This window comes from Raphanus sativus, chromosome 5 (assembly GCF_000801105.2).
Source record: "Raphanus sativus cultivar WK10039 chromosome 5, ASM80110v3, whole genome shotgun sequence".
Taxonomy (NCBI): Eukaryota; Viridiplantae; Streptophyta; class Magnoliopsida; order Brassicales; family Brassicaceae; genus Raphanus; species Raphanus sativus.
Genome location: NC_079515.1, coordinates 6,015,148 through 6,031,720, shown reverse-complemented (window position 1 = coordinate 6,031,720; position 16,573 = coordinate 6,015,148). Strand labels below are relative to the sequence as shown.

General features: G+C 37.2%; 4 protein-coding genes across 6 annotated transcripts; 2 read left to right on the top strand and 2 right to left on the bottom strand.

The window, feature by feature from the left end:
* The first annotated feature begins 512 nt into the window (after positions 1 to 512).
* Positions 513 to 1,338, top strand: LOC108858047 (uncharacterized). Its single transcript, XM_018632033.2, has one exon. It carries the CDS (start codon positions 523 to 525, stop codon positions 1,162 to 1,164), a length of 642 nt encoding a protein of 213 aa, XP_018487535.2. The 5' UTR covers positions 513 to 522; the 3' UTR covers positions 1,165 to 1,338.
* A 632-nt stretch (positions 1,339 to 1,970) lies between these two features.
* On the bottom strand, positions 1,971 to 4,457 carry LOC108859809 (protein RICE SALT SENSITIVE 3). Its single transcript, XM_018633719.2, has 7 exons — positions 4,167 to 4,457; positions 4,031 to 4,084; positions 3,317 to 3,451; positions 3,034 to 3,139; positions 2,889 to 2,930; positions 2,740 to 2,796; positions 1,971 to 2,658 (listed from the first exon to the last, which is right to left on the bottom strand). The coding sequence occupies exons 1-7, from the start codon at positions 4,343 to 4,345 to the stop codon at positions 2,134 to 2,136; spliced, it is 1,098 nt and encodes a 365-aa protein (XP_018489221.1). The 5' UTR covers positions 4,346 to 4,457; the 3' UTR covers positions 1,971 to 2,133.
* A 2,824-nt stretch (positions 4,458 to 7,281) lies between these two features.
* Positions 7,282 to 12,695, top strand: LOC108856541 (uncharacterized). 3 transcript variants are annotated; one of them, XM_018630370.2, is made up of 21 exons: positions 7,282 to 7,441; positions 7,902 to 8,047; positions 8,209 to 8,265; positions 8,455 to 8,482; positions 8,570 to 8,692; positions 8,829 to 8,940; positions 9,019 to 9,056; positions 9,154 to 9,207; positions 9,572 to 9,640; positions 9,751 to 9,867; positions 9,964 to 10,032; positions 10,130 to 10,209; positions 10,404 to 10,532; positions 10,607 to 10,829; positions 10,995 to 11,087; positions 11,184 to 11,348; positions 11,513 to 11,643; positions 11,722 to 11,854; positions 11,935 to 12,059; positions 12,165 to 12,320; positions 12,420 to 12,695. In XM_018630370.2, the coding sequence occupies exons 2-21, from the start codon at positions 7,953 to 7,955 to the stop codon at positions 12,448 to 12,450; spliced, it is 2,028 nt and encodes a 675-aa protein (XP_018485872.2). In that variant the 5' UTR covers positions 7,282 to 7,441; positions 7,902 to 7,952; the 3' UTR covers positions 12,451 to 12,695. The 3 variants fall into 3 exon arrangements, with proteins under 3 accessions (XP_018485872.2, XP_018485873.2, XP_018485874.2); XM_018630371.2 differs by having other exon boundaries at positions 7,285 to 7,441; positions 7,897 to 8,047; XM_018630372.2 differs by lacking the exon at positions 7,282 to 7,441 and having other exon boundaries at positions 8,460 to 8,482.
* Positions 12,696 to 14,727: 2,032 nt separating this feature from the next.
* Positions 14,728 to 15,838, bottom strand: LOC130512707 (ethylene-responsive transcription factor 4). Its single transcript, XM_057010952.1, has one exon. The coding sequence runs from the start codon at positions 15,704 to 15,706 to the stop codon at positions 15,047 to 15,049; it is 660 nt and encodes a 219-aa protein (XP_056866932.1). The 5' UTR covers positions 15,707 to 15,838; the 3' UTR covers positions 14,728 to 15,046.
* Between the last annotated feature and the right edge of the window lie 735 nt (positions 15,839 to 16,573).

The window sequence follows — 16,573 nt, the reverse complement described above, 5'->3', positions numbered from 1 at the left end:
TGACTTCATTTCATAAGGTTGCATTGCTTTTGCTTTAACCCCCAAGCGTGTCTTTGGGAGACTTGTATCCGCTGCGTAAAACATGTGAGTGAGTGAGCTTTTATTATAAGGATAGCAAAGAAATTTATCAATTAAAAACAATTATACGACGTATAGTTAATTGTTTTTACAACGCAATTAGGTAACTTTAATAAACAAACATAAACTGATAAACAAATAGAAACGTTGATCGTTACTTTTTTTATTGTCGGCAATTAACCTGATGGTCACTTCAAATCTAGCATCGTTGAAAACTTAAAATATAGCGTCCAGGCTTTAATTTATCCGTGATCTGGTCGACAGACCTAGACAAGATCATTACAAACACCATCGCTTGACTTTGCTACTTCTATTCAAACTCTGACCTGGCAAGATCATATGATTCTCACTCCCCCCCCCCTTTTTTTTTACCACGTGTGTCTTCCCCTCTATTTAAACAAGTACACGATCATCACATACATCATACACACACACACCACCATAATGGAGAATCACGGGAGAGCCATTATAAACTCCAACGAGCAGCCACCGGAGTTCGAGTTCGGATCATTCACTCCATCTTCTCCATCACAAGACTCGTTCACGGAAAACTCTCCCGCCGATCACCTCTTCTTCAACGGCCGTCTCTTGCCACACGTTTTTCCAGCACCAAGCAATAACACCAAGTGGTCAATCTCGCGTATAACCAGTGAACACATCTCCCGGAGCACTAGCACGAATAGCCGGAGTAGTTTTGGTAGCAGTAGTAGTAGTAACAGCAGCTCAACTTCTTACTCTCCGAGAACGAGCAGCTTCAACGGTAACAACAACAACAGTACCATAAACCACAGGTCGTTGGATTTGAAACCTCCGACTAGTATATACGGAGAAACCGTAAACACGACGAAGATGGTGAAAACGTCTCTATACAGGTCGTATTCATCACAGCGGTGGCAGTATCTAACTCCTGCGCCGGTGAAAAGAAGTGGAGGGATAAGAGTTGGTGGCCGGAAGAAGAAAAAGGCGGCGAGGATTAGGAAGAAGGCGGAAGAGAGAAGAGGGAGTAGGGTGATGAAGTGGTGGAGAAGAATTTTAATGGCGGCGATTTTTACCTGTAGAGAGTGCCATGCATTGGAGGGAGCCTGAGAAAAGACTTGTGAAATTAAAACGTGTTTATTGGAAGCAAAGTATATCGAATGTTCAGGAATAAAATCTATATATTTGGGTTGTGTAGCTAATATTTTGGTTTGATATCACTAATTATGATGTATAAACAAAACTACAATCTATCTTTTAGTTCTTTGTAATTTATAACTTACGTACACATCATCGATCATCTAAACAACGCCCTCTTAGATTTTACAAAACCAATATTTTGTAGTAAGCCGTAAGAGTTATTCTTGGGTTCACCCCCTAGGGTGAACCTTTAGATTCACCAACCAATAGGATTCAAGTATTTTACATTTAATATCTTTTCAAAAAGTAAATAAAATATTGTTAAATTATATTATATTTTCAAATAAATAGCTAAAAATAAATAAAAATAGTTGTAGTTGCAAATTTTTTTTTTAACAAAAACTCTAAACCCAAAATACTAAACCCTAAACCCTAAATACTAAACCCTAAATCCTTGGGAAACCCTAAACCCTTGGGTAAATACTAAACCGTTGGATGAATCATAGTTTTAAAAATTAAAAAAACTTTTTTTTAATTATTACTGTTTTTGTTTATTTTTAGTTATTTATTTTAAAAACATAATATAATTTAACAAGATTTTGTTTCTTTTTTTTTAAAAGATATTAAATAAGAAATACTTGAATCCTATTGGTTGGTGAACCCAAGAATAAGTCGCCGTAAGCGTAGTTTTAAAACTAAATCTACCATCTCTCAACAAAATATGGTGATTTAAAATCATATATTATTTTAGAAATTGAAATGGTCAAGAAAGCTTTAAGAAATAAAAATGCAAACTGCTGAAAATAACTAAATAAAATAGTAGATTGTTTGAAAAAGGAGAGTAAACAACTATGTCCAACACAAGTGACAAAACCATAAAAACAAAAACATATAAAAGAAGCAAACTAAGTTCCTTACGAGAGTCATACACGAATATCATCACTCCAAGTAACTCATGTTTCGGTGGTGGCTATCAAGGCTCAAGAACTCACTCGGATTCGCATGACTCTCAGCGTTGCTCTGTTCCTGGCTCTGGTCCTGGTGGCTCTGATGCTCTGGTTTGTCACCTAAACCCTCCGAATCAAAGAGAAGCTTAGCGTTGACGTTGTTAGTCAATGCATTGAAGAAAGATAGCCCGGTGGGCCATTTCACGTCGGAGTCTTGTTCTTTGTTTTGATGTGGCATCACAGGGAAAGGCATGTGAGGCTGGTAGGCAGGCATAGAGGATTGAGCCATCATTGGTCGTTGGCTCGAGCCACTCCAGTTGTAGAGAGGAAGCTGAGAGGGTTGTAGTTGTTGTGTCTGCGGAGGAAGTATAGGGTGGTTCGAGCCCATGAGGGATGTATTTGAAGAAGAAGGGCTGCGGTTTGAGGAGAAGAGCTGAGAGAGGTAAAAGCCGGACTGGTAACCGAGTGATTCAAAGGTGTGTCTCATCCGAAGTACAAAGTGCAGATCTTCAGGTATCTGAGTAAAAACAGGCCGGTTTAGAGAACATTACCGATATACATCAAGTAAGAACTTTAGTTTACTGTGAATTATACTTACAATCTTGCAAGAACCTAGTTGTAGAAGGCCATGTCCAGCTTGGATAACAGCTATGGTCTGAATGTGCAATCAGAAACATCAAAAAAGATTACTTGAGGAACAAGAAACCAAATAACATTATACTATATGATTAGTGTACTTTATCTTACCTGGATTCCAGATTCAAACTGATCATTCCACTCTGAAGGAATCTGCATATTTGTAGAGATGGATCTCGCTAGGGTTACAAAATCTACAGATCCAAGTCTTAAGATACATAAATGTTCATTAATTGTATTTTTAAAATATACGTACAGCATCGAAGGAGCTTTGCCAGTAACTAGAGGCATTAGATTCTGATTCGGTTTGTTCCTTGAAAACCCATTTGTGGCATTTATCAGAAGCAACCTTCCCCATTAACCTGTTAACCAGCAAATATGATAGGAAAACCGGAGGATAAATACTTTCTACGTTTTGGTAAATAAAATAGTTTCTACTTTCTACATTTTGGTAAATTTGTTTGCAGTGATAATTAAGGTCAATATTTTTGTACATTCACACATCCAAATATGTAATTAAGGACCTACCAAATACCCACCCTTCGCCATAATTATATAACTGGATTGACATTTTGCTGAAAGATTTACGAACAGGATCTTCTCCTTCCATCTCTCCGTAGCAATCTCCTGATCCTCCTCTTCCTCTGCAGTATCCATCCTCCCACATCAACATCCTGCAGCCCCAGATGTCATTATACATAAAGCATATATATGCGTCTACATTTATTGGTCATATAATTAATTCATGTAGTTCATTCGCTAAAAAAAACTGTGTTATCAGACAAGATCGTCCTCTTTATATATAACCTATAGCTATGTCTTTTCTGCAGATCAATTACTCTTTTTTCTTCTAATTAAAGAGATCATATCTAAATAGTAAGTAAGAAAAGAAAAAGATAATACCAAAAAGAAAAAAAAAACATAAGGAAAGGTCACCAACATAACTGGAAAAGTTATATAGAGTCGCAAACATAACTACGTTATATATCATGTCTACATTAAATCTTGATGCAGCAACTTTTGGATTTTTTTTTTGAAAACTCGAGCCTATGGTAATGATGGTCTTATCTAGTTTCTTGTCGGATAATAGGTTTGTGAGAAAAGCTTCCGGCGACTAATTAAAACCGATAAACCACAAGTGGGAAACGTTGACCTAATTTTAATCATGTTCCAGAAAAGACTTAATTAACTAAATGTCTGCAAAGTCTTGACCATTGATTAATATAAATAAAACTATAACAAGTGTAACTTACAAGCTTCCATTGTCGTCGCCGACCTTGCAGCCGTTGCCACCGCCTCGAACTCTCCTGAGGAGCAAAACGTCATCGTTAAGAAAGAGAGAAGAGAAGAGAAGAGAAAAAAGTGAGAAGCAGATAAAGAAACACTTACGGACGGGGACGAATGGACCAGAAGACAGAATAAGTCCAGTCGGTGTTGAGACAAACGGTTCTTAGGGCTTCGTGTAGAGCCACCATCCCCAAAGCTTCTTTGCTCCTTTGTTGCTGCTGCTGATGGTTTTGATTATGATGATGATGATGATGCTGGTGATGAGGTTCCGAGCCCACCATCTATGTAATAAATATGTCGATTTGTATTATATGTGTGTGTTAAGTTTCTCCTCTCACTGAACTTTTTGTTCTTCTTTCTTACTTTTGCTCAAGCTCCAGACCGTGGGGATACTCTTTTATGTTTTATGTTCTAGTTTAAATTTTTTTAATTAAACTATTTATCTGATTTCCAAAAACCAACATGATGTTGTATTATTTTAGTTCTGACCACTTTGTTAGTATAATCTTTAATCTTGTGGCAACAAGATACGAATTTTTTGGAGTTTGGTATAGTTTACAACAAAATAATATATGATTAATTATTGATAACCAATTGAACTCAATGTTAAAGTTTCTTTGCATGAAAAAGTTTTTATCTCTTAGGCCAAGAAAGTCAAAATTACGTGAAATGTCTTCTTAGTGAAATCATTTTAATTCGCTTTATATTTCCTTTAATGGAATCCAATTATCAACAGCTGATTAATATAATTAACTAATGTATTGCTTTTCTGAAAGAGAAATAATCATATGGTTTTTGGAGTGGACAAACTGTTGTTGTTATGATTAAACTTGCAAACCAACCAAACAGAGCGAGTGCGTCTCTCTCTAAAATCGCTCCGACCTCTATCTAGAAAAAGAGAACCACTTCCGCCGCGATTGTGTTTTCCGGCCGACAGGTGGGCTTCCACAGCCACCGTCGGTCCGGCTTCTCTGTTTTTCTTTTTGTTTTTTCTTTTCTTCTCTCCGCCGTATCTTTTGGTGGATTGTTCTCCGGTCCCGGCGTCGTACTGTGTCTTGCGGTGGATGGCCGGCTTTTTGCCTCCGACGTGGCATCTACCTTTTGGTGAACGGTCGGCTATCGGTGCATGCGTCGTACGGTTTTTCATCTTCCGACGACGGTTTTAGTGGAGTTTTCCGGTGTTCCGGTTATGTTTAGGTAGTAGATGTGGCTTCACTTCCGGCTGAGAACTCGATGGATCGATGGGTCTCTTCGGGGAAGGAAGCGATGGGGTAGATGATGGCGACTTCGGTGGCTCTGGAAGAGATCTCGGGATTGTCCCCGACGACGCTCTCCGACGAAAAGAGTCCACGCGAAGATGGTGAAGGCGAAGGAGTCGGGTTTCTCGTTTCCGGCGTTCTTCGGTGTCCCGGTGAAGCGACGGTTAGCTCTCTCCGGTGGGGAATTTTGGCGGTGCAGACGTGGATAGATGCGCGACGCGTGGCCTCGTTTTGTGGAGGTTTCAACACGTGTCCCCTCAGTTCTTTTGTCTTGCCGCGTGTTTAGTACGCGTGATCTCAGGCTGCGTAGTGACCGCTTAGGGTTCGATCTTGGGTTGTTGTTGGGTTAGAATGCATTTGGGCCAATGTTTGGGCCTTTCTGGTTTTTTAATATATGGGATGTATGTTTGGATTCTATTTTATGGGCTTGATGTAATATGGGCTTAGTCCCTAAATAATATTTATAGACGGCAAAAAAAAAAAAACTTGCAAACCACACGACATTTTTGCTCGCTAAAAATTATAAAATGTTTTGTGTATACAGATAAAGTGATACTGATCAGTTTTCAATTTTCAAAAATAACAAACCATTCAACGATACTATTAAAGATACATTTTGGTTCTTTTCAAAGCCTGAAGAGAAAAGCTTTCAACCAATGCGTGTTGGCCCAGTGGTAAAGGAATTCCGGTTGGAGTGTCTGTTATGGGTTCGATCCGCATTGGCCATGAGAGAATTTATATGGGCTTCTTTCGTTCTCCAGACCACTTCGCGTAACCAGAGGTCACTAAGTGAACGTTTAAAAATTCCTGTAATTGTATGGGCATAAGCCCGGTGGACTAGTCGATCACGCTTAGTGGTCGGATACTGGGTTATAAAAAAAAAAAAGAGAAAAGCTTTCATTTTCGCTGTCGTCAAACTTGGGATTTGATTTAGGACCAATATTCATTTTACTCATATGTATGACACGCACGCAGATTAAGGGGGGAGAAGCACGACAAAGAGAATATATAGGAAGAAGAGATTTAAGAGTCACGTGCGCACGTGCTCATGTGTAAGAAGACCAAGAATGGTTTTGTCATCAATAATGGACCTGCGTTTGGTGAAGCGTGTGCATTATACGCATAATCGCATGTGGACAACAAAGACAAAGAAGGAGTAAAAACCGAAGTGCGTGAAAACTACACACCAGGTGATAGACGCGTGAGAAGTGTGAGTGATTGAAACTAAAAAAAATAGGAAACTCAAAACAGAGAGTTGGTCTGGTTTGCATCAGTCTGAACTTCTGACGAGTCTTTGCTCCGCATTGACCGGCCTTGTTCTTTACCATCTCTCTTTTCGTGCGACCCTTTTTTTTTTGCTAGGAATGGATTTACTGAATCTGTCAAATGATAGATGAGCGGTGATTAAAATATTTTATGGCGTTGAAAAAAATTAGATTTGTCATTTTAAAAACAAATCTGAAGGGATGAAATTTTTTTCCTGCTCAACTCCTTTTATGTTCCAATTTCTATTTAACTATATATATAATTCACACAAAATAAATAACATTTAACAAATTAATATACATTAGTTCGATAAATATTATATCTTTAGCTTAAACTTATATAACACAATTAATAAAATAATAAAATTAAGAATATATTATCACTAATATCATAAATTTATAATTATTTATAAGTTTTATATAAATGTAACTAAAGTTATATATTGTTTGGTTTATCTGAAATAAAATTATTTGTATTTTTTACTCCAAGCTTTCTTTCGGCTGGAATGAAGGACTCTTTACATGGGCCTGATTATCTAATGAATAAATGATTCCCAGGAAGTAAATGGGCTTTATTTGGACTTTTTTACGCTTTTAATTTGGGCCTCATTGTTACAATTGGCTGGACCCTGAGATGGGTCGATTCATGTGAATGAATTCTGGAAAAGAAAAAAAAACAGGAAGGAAAAATCAAAAACGAGAAATTATTATCAAATCAAGGAAGCTTCCTCTGACAGCCAGCCAACAAACAGTTTCTCTCGATCTCTTTCTTGTTGCTGCTCTCTGGAGAATAGAAAACGAAAGGTGAAAAGAGATCTGTAGTATTCGCCAGCCGTCTCTGTCGAATTATCAGGTAATTTGGATCGATCCTAAACTTTTTAAGAGAATTTTGATAAATGTAATCGAGGAAATTTTGTTCGGTATCGAATCAGTGACGATGTCACAACATTGCGTGTATGTTGCTGCTTTACAGTTTATTAGAGTAACGAATATAAGATTACTTGCGAAATGTTTGTCAGTCTCTTGGTCAGCTGTCACTTTGGTCCAATACCACCTAACGGCCGGAGCTTTGCGGGTTTTGTATGTCACCCCCTACATATATATATATATATATTATAATCTTTCTGTTTGCTTGGAGTAAAAGGTATATTCAGATTTTATTCAGGTTTACATAAAGATTTGTGTGTGTGTTGCTTTCTTTTGGTGGGTACTTGGAGAAGTTCTTGTGTGATGGAGTGGAAGCTAGTTGTAGGGTTGACTTTTTTTTGGGGGAGGGTTTAGCTGATTTGTGGGTATTTATTTTCTAAGTATAGTGTTTGCTGGAGGGTGGGGGAGAGAGGTTGCTTTCCTTGTATGTGGAGAAGATGGACGATGTTGTGGGTTTACAAGAGGCAGCTGGAGCCAGATTTAGCCAGGTTGAGTTAATCGGAAGAGGATCTTTTGGTGATGTCTATAAAGCGTAAGTTTCTATTACCGCTTTCAGTTTTTATGTAACTCCGGTTTGCAAAGCATTTTCATGCTTTCAAAAAAAAATCAAGAATTGGGTGCCAATATTAGTTTCTAAAGATTATTGAGGCTGCTATCTTATTTGTATGCTGAGCTGCTGTTGCTTCTTACCAGGTTTGATAAGGACCTCAACAAAGAAGTTGCAATCAAAGTTATCGACCTGGAAGAATCGTGAGTTCATTTTCCATTTTACTACTTTCCCTTTGTATTATCTATATGCATTTAAGCTTTTGGGTATTATAATGTTCAAAGATTATAGGACGATACTATTTCTCCAGCTTTCAATAGAAAAACAGATTTAGTATGTTTTCTATTCTCAGTGATCTTTCCTTACTAACCTTCTTAATTGATATCTGGCAGAGAAGATGAAATCGAAGATATCCAGAAGGTATCTTCTTGATTGACGTCAGTTTCTGTGGTTTAACATTTGTGCACAAAGATCTTCGTCCTCATTTTTTCTGTTTTTGACCCCCAGGAAATTTCGGTATTGTCACAATGTCGTTGCCCATATATTACCGAATACTATGGGTCTTACCTTCATCAGACCAAACTGTGGATCATCATGGAATATATGGCCGGTGGTTCTGTTGCTGATCTTGTATGTCAACTCGTTTCTTTGCAAATTGTAGTCAGGATTCTATTAATTAGGAAATATAGTTCTGTGTGATGATGCATGCACTGTGGAGAATCTTGTTCTCTACTTATAATCCTCAAAAGCAATCTCTCTTGTGCAGCTTCAGTCTGGTCACCCGTTGGATGAAACATCAATCGCTTGTATCACACGTGATCTGCTTCATGCTGTTGAATATCTGCATAGTGAGGGAAAGATCCACAGAGACATCAAAGGTCTTGTCTTGTGTTTATCATGTCTTCTGGTTTTCTGTGATCAAATGTGTTTTTAACTTTTTTTTCCTATCGTTGCAGCTGCTAATATTTTATTGACCGAGAATGGCGATGTTAAGGTGTTTCGTTTTAGCATTTTTTCATGACATTAAAATCTTCCATATGAGACTTTGCACGAACAGGGTCGTCAACTTGTTTTTTTTCACTCTGTATCAGGTCGCGGACTTTGGTGTGTCTGCACAACTAACACGGACAATATCAAGAAGGAAGGTGCTTACTTTATTATGCCATGATCTCTCTTAATTTTGTATATCTTTTATATTCCCACTATATGAAGGCCGGTAATGAAGATTCTGGTCTCCTTGTTTATGTTGCTGCTTGCATTGTGCGGTTTATATTCAGTCTATTTGCAAATTCCATTCCAGTAACTTATGTATAGCCTCGTATAGTAGAATCATGTGCATGTTTTATTGTGGGGAAGATGTAATGGTATAAGCAATGGTTCTGAAAGATGGGAAATGACAAAAATGCTCCTCTGGTAGTTTGTGCAAAGATCTTATCTATAGTTCTTGATGACTTAGAGTTTTCGCTCTTGATCTGGGGTTGCTTGCGCTAATATGTTAAAGAATGACAGACTTTTGTAGGAACACCATTTTGGATGGCACCAGAAGTGATTCAGAACTCAGAAGGATACAATGAGAAGGTATCGTGCCTTCACTTCTCCTAACTTGACATGTCTTTTGTATCTGTAGATGCTATATACTTGTTTCCTAGCATGTCTAGAATTGTTTCTGATGCTGGGACTGTTTTTAGGCAGATATATGGTCGCTCGGAATAACAGTTATCGAGATGGCAAAAGGAGAACCTCCCCTAGCTGACCTTCATCCAATGAGAGTGCTTTTTATCATTCCTCGGGAAAATCCTCCTCAGGTCACACATTTTTCTTCATAAATACGATAAAAATTTAATCAAGATTATCACTGCGGTTTCTCGATTGTGAAGTAACCTTCTTCCTATTCTATGCAGTTAGATGAGCATTTTTCCCGTCCGGTGAAGGAGTTTGTTTCATTATGCTTGAAAAAAGTCCCTGCTGAGGTACTTGCTAGCAATCCTGTAATCTTTGCTTTTTTTTATTTATTTCCCAGCAGTGGTAATATTTCAAGATCTCTTATACAAGACTTAACTCTTTCAGAGACCGAGTGCCAAAGAACTTATTAAACACAGATTTATTAAGAATGCTAAGAAAAGCCCTAAACTTCTTGAGAGGATAAGGTTTGTGTTTTTTTCTCTCTCTTCAACAGCTCTTCTTGCCTGTGGTTCAGTTTTGCTACTTTTCTTTTGTGATCGTATGTCAAAAGTAATGTTTAGATGGTTTTACCCGTACGTTTGTTTTGATCTTTTATATGCCAAAAGCAAATTCAGAATAAGCGCGATTGTTATTCTGTCTTTTTTTTTTCTCTTTGAAGAGAGCGACCAAAGTACCAAGTAAAAGAGGATGTAGAGACTCCTCGGAATGGTCCTAAAGCTCCATTTGAATCATCCGGTACTGTTAGAGTGGCTAGAGATGAGAGAAGCCAAGGAATATCTGGATCTAGGTTGGATGAAATCTGCCCTCGGGTTTTTTTTCGGTTTCTTGTTTTATAAAATATGTATTAACTTGTAGCTACAGTTTTCAGGGGAAAACTGTCAAAAACTCTGGGTGGGACTTCAGTATTGGGGGCTCTCAGGGTATTGGAACAGTTCGTGCTCTAAAACCTCCTCATGCAAGGGAGAGGCGCCAAGAAGTTCCTTCGACTCAGACTTCGCAAAGAGCAACAAGAGCTAGTGGTAGTCAGTTTTCACCCACTTCTGGTAGTACAGTTAACGACCATGAAGACGGCTTCCACGATGAGGTAAAGATCATTTGCTTCTTGTGTGCCAGATGCAGCCTGTCTCTATTTTTTTTGCTGTTACCACTGCACCTGGAAATTATTTTCTAAAGCATTCACATTAATGCATGTTTCATGTCATTTGATTAAATTTATTCTTATCAGTAGTATTTACGCTTCTAAATTCAGGAAGATTCATCGCTCAGTGGATCCGGAACTGTTGTCATAAGAACCCCAAAACGTTCTCAATCATCTTCAATATTCCGTGAACAAATCTCTGCGGTATAAAATCTCTGGCAGCCTTTGATACATCTTCTACAGAAATTCTGTTTTTTTTCAAGACAACTCGTATGAATGATTACCGGTTCTGCCTTGCAGTCTAGCAGCGGGTATGCATCTTTGGATGATGCTTCAACAAGTGGAACTGTTGTTGTCCGTGGACAGCACGATGACTATGCATCACCTCGTACCCCAAAATCTAGGCTAGGGAATCAAGAGAGAACTTCGAGTGCCTCAGAAGATAGCATTGCAAATCTCGCTGAGGTTGGTGAACTACTTTAACCTTATTATCCCTATGGGTTGTCTTATGTGAATCGTACTGGCTTTGGCCTTTGTCTTATGTAATGAATTTACATGCACCTTTGCACTGCTTTAGATATCTTCTTCTGGTCATCTGAATTATCATAGTTAATCAATTCTTCTCTCAGGCAAAGGCGGCACTTGACGCAGGTTTCAGAAGGGGAAATGCTAGAGAAAGACTTGGAATGAGGAGTAACAATAAGGATGCGAATGTTAACCGAAGAAGGGAACAGATGACAGAAGATTCTGACTATTCAAGGTACATCTTGATCATAGCGTATGCTTGTCACAGCATTTTTTCGTGGTCATTCCTAACATGAAGCTATAACCTATGCAGAAATTCCGGCGATAAGTCTGGTAAACAAAAAGCGATTCCAAAATCACAAGTGAGTGATGAAGAAGAAGAAGACCCCATATGGGATTCATTGCCTGCATCGTTGTCAGTTTTGCTCATACCGTCCCTAAAAGAGGTATTCATCGGTATTAGTTAAGATATAGGAGAAGACGCATATTATTCAAGAAGATCATGTATTCTGGTTTGTGGTGGTAGGCTCTTGGTGACGATTCAAAAGGGTCTATAGGACATGCAGTGTCGAGATCCCTCGTGGCAATGGAACGTGAAAACCCTGGTTCTTGTGAAGCTTTTGTTGCCAAGCTGATTGAACTTTTGGGAAGGTACACAAAACTTTATAAAAGACCACGGACACAAACACATGTTTTGTCATCTGATTGTGTATTATTATTACTACTTGAACTGATGACTCCTTAATTTATAAACAGTTCAAAAGAAGCCTCGGTGAAGGACTTGCAGGACATGGCGGTCCGTGTTTTCTCCAAGAGCGCACCCGTTGATGCGGAGAACAAAAGAAAACCAGCTAACAAGGAGTTTAGTTCCAACACAAATGTTAGCCCACTAGGCAGATTCTTACTCTCAAGGTTTGTTCGATGGATAATGATGATGTTGCATGAACAATGTCTTGGTGAAGATATGATTTTAAAGTTTGAATACTGGTTTCTTTGTGTTTGTCTCTGCAGATGGATAAGCCAGTCATCTCGTGATCTTTAATCTCCCATCCTGAGACTCAACAGCATATTATATAATTGAAATCATTGGTTTGTGTTTTTTTATTTTTTTTTCCTCATTCATTGATTTTAGTTATTTATGTGCATAATTTGGTTTAAAAGATGTATTTATAAGTTCTTTTTTCTTTCTTTCGTGTTTTACTTTTTATGTTTTAGTGATTTCGCAATGTTCTTTTCCGTGTTTTGAGGAGGAAGCACATATATATGGGTTTGCCTTTGTTGTTGTTATATTTTTCCGTTTCATTTTAGCTCTTGTTTTAGGTTAAATATACGGATTAAGAAAAATTTAACTTTTTATAATTCTAAAATAAAAACATTATTATCTTTATCTAATTATGTTTTAACCAATAAAAATAAATATAAAATATTGGTTATAAATTTTGTATTTTTCTTTTTTAAAAACATACTTATTTTGAAACAAAAAAAATTATTCTACAACTAAAATGCAACTGGACGAGTATTATTTATTTGAATGAATAGCTTTCAAGTTTGGCAAGTTATTAAAATTATAACAAAAATTGTATTATTCAATAGAAACATATTCCTTTCGTTTCAAAATGATACATATTCTAGAAAACAAATTTGTTTTTAAAAAATACATTTTTTATTTTTTCAATGTATTATTTAATGAAAAATTATCAATTTTAAAAAATTTAATAGTATTTATTAAATTTTTATTGGTTAAATTGTTTAATAAACATCACTAATTTTTTTTAACCAGAATTTGTAATCTGGTGGTGATTAACTTGAAGGCAAAATCTAAATACGGTGAAGCCACCATGATTCGAGTCTTGGCCACATAGAAATTAATATTTTGGCATCGCCAGAGACAAAAAACCGATACGTGGTAATACGTGCTAGTGTGAACCACTTCGGTGTGGCTATTATATCTCTATATAAAAATCAAATTTTGATATATAAGTGAGGAGTATGTATTACTAGTAGACATCATATTATTATACACACTTGCTGGTTACTAGGCTAACAAATTGCTCATTGCAAGGCTGGTGTAATAACGTGCTTCAACTTGATTAGAATGTTAATAACTAGTTTAGCAGATAATACAGTGGGTCTCTTTAATAATAGTTTGGGCCTTTGCCGGAGCCCACATTTATAAAAGCAAATGGCACCAAAACAACCCGTATGTACAACCCTACAAATGGCACCAAAGAGTCACGACCTGAACTGAATCTTACCTAAAGAAAAGAAAGTTGTCTGGTTTCTTCTTTCGAAACTTAAATAAGACATTCGCCTTTTTGTATTGTATACTTCCAAGTCATTATAATTAATTAACAACTTCGAAAAATCTATAATTATAAGCGGTTTCGTACTACATACAGATATTAAAGCGAGTATGAAATGTGAACAGAGTGTGAAGGACGGCGTCATTGTAAATGTCAAAAGTGGCCACCTGAAGCCTAATAACTCTCTTCCAAGTTTTATGAGAAATACGACAGTTCAGTCAGCTGACGTGACACATCACCCAACATGCCGTGGTTAACGGCGATTTAACGGTAACGGTAACCTTCTAAATTACGCTTTTCCTGTAATATATAATACGACTGTTGAATAAACCGTTTTAATTCCGTTTTTTTTATTAGTAAGTGAAACACAAATGGGGTGAACAATGCTTTTTCAGAAAACTTAAAAAATTAGTACTACGTCATAATAGACACTGACTTCCAAAAATTTTTAGTCGATGATTATGAAAGAAAGAAATAATTATGTTGACAAAAGGAAAAAAAAAAGAAAGAAAGAAATACTAGTTAAAAGGAGACACGAGTGCGTGTTACAGTTTGTATAAAAACTAAGATACGTAAAAGGAATAAGTGGTCCTCTGTTTGGTTGCAGAGTTCTAATAAGGTGTTTTCTATAAAGCACAACTAGCGACGTAAGTGAGTTGAGATTTCAAATATACGCTGCAGAAAAATGGGGCCAAATACAGCCGGCTGCGTGCCTGCTTAAACCTTCCACCCATTGTAAGAAACTCAGCTCTCTTTTTAATAATAGTCCTGCTTTTAATTTAGTTTCTTGCCTTTCAATTTCTTTCTTGTTTTATCATATTTCAACTGCCATTAGTATTTTGCAATTTTCACTAAACCACTGTCATAAGAAAACGACGCAATTGTAAACCTTAAATTTTTATTTTAATTTAACAACACAAAAAAGGCCAATAAAAGATGCTGGCTGGTTGATTAGATAGTACTTTGTAGTTCCAACTTCCAGGCAGTGATAATTTATCTATGAAATTAGATGAACATTACGAAGATTACCAAATTAATAATTGAAAATTTGGAATACAAATAACAAAAGAAAAACAAACTGGAGAGAAACAACATGGTGAAAAAACCAAGTCGCAAAAAAGCACACAACAAAAGTTCAGATCTTCGGTCATGTACATAACGATACATGTCAGCTAACATTATATATTTTCTCCCTCGACTAATATATTTTTCTTCTAAAAACCGATATAATTATTTTAGAGTGAGACGAAAAAAACTACGTGAAATTATTATCACAGCTGCAACGCAAAAAAAAAAAGCAGGCGCGTCGCAAATGATACAAAAACCGCCAAAAGCTCAGACCTGTTCCGCCGGAGGGAGCAAGTTTAGATCTAGATATAATGGCTGAGATCTCCTCTCCATGCCACCTTCGGAATCGACGACTGACGACGAATCAGAATCGCTATGGGCACCACAAGCCATCTTCGTAGATACATGCATCACCGGCGACCTAAACGCCGACGACAAAGGAAGCTGACCACGAACTCCGTTTCCGATTCCCATAAGGTCCAAAAAGTAGAGGGGACGCGCCGTCGGGATATGGTAACACGCGCCGCCGCCAAGACTAAGCTCAAGTTGCGGCTGAACAATCCCATCAGTCGCCGGTGTAACTGCCGCCGGAGGAGAAGCGTAGTCGAGGGTGCTGCTCTGGCTAGGGCTCCGCGCGAAACCGCCACCACCGGAGGTCAATTTCTCGTTCAGCTCAAGAAAATTCGGGAAATTAGTTTTCGCCTTTGCACCACGGAAATCACGCGCCGCCTTATCGTAAGCACGCGCCGCCTCCTCAGCGGTGTCGAAGGTACCAAGCCAGACGCGGGTTTTCTTACCGGGATCTCGGATCTCGGCGGCGTAACGGCCCCAAGGACGCTTCCTTACGCCTCTATAACGAATCTCCTTTGCATTATTGTGGATCGGGTTAGGAGTAACCGGGTCGGGTTTCAAACAAATCTTGGCCATAACGTAATAATCAGAGAGGGATAGAGAAAGAGAGAGGATGGATGGTGTGATAATTGAAGGTGGAAGGTTATTGTTTATATATAGATGAAGAGAGAGTAAAAGCGACGCTCCTTTTGGGGCGCTTTGTTGTGAACAGTCAAAGCCACAAATGCTTTTAGCGGCTTCTCTTACAGACAACAGCGGTTTTCATGGTTTTTCTTTCTAACCTCCACTTATCCTATGCCAGGTGTATGTGTGTCTGTTTCCTCCTTCGAGGACTATTGTTTTTTTTTACTGTCAACCCTTCGTTTTGTTTTTAGATTATTTTTTTTTTACCACCTAGCGTTTTAACATATTTTAGGAATTGGTAATTTGCTATTCAACATTTAAATGCCTTCTTTGAAAATAAAAGATATACTCTCAAAATTGCAGTGACTGAAATATCAATATTTTATATACATATTGTCACTATATCTTTTTATTTATTTGATGAGTATTAAACATTGATGCAATTAAACTATTCTGTTTCTGAAATCAAAACACTCTGTCTTTCTAAAAAAAACATTATATGTAACAATGTTTAATAGAAAACAGATTTTAATATAAATATATATGAAATTTACACATTTCAAGTATTCATAACGTAGTGTAATCTAGTTATTGAAAATCCTTTGTTTGTTTTTAATATTTTAAAATATAAGAGTAACATGTTTTTTAAAAATAAATAAATATAAGAGTTACATTCTTCGTTTTTGCTAAATTATGTGTAAGTTAATATATTGTTAACCTATATGATGCTATAAAAAGATACAAGGGTGATGGAATATATCAGAAGAAACCTGGACAATATATTACGCATTTAGTGGATATATGCGTTTGCTGCATTGC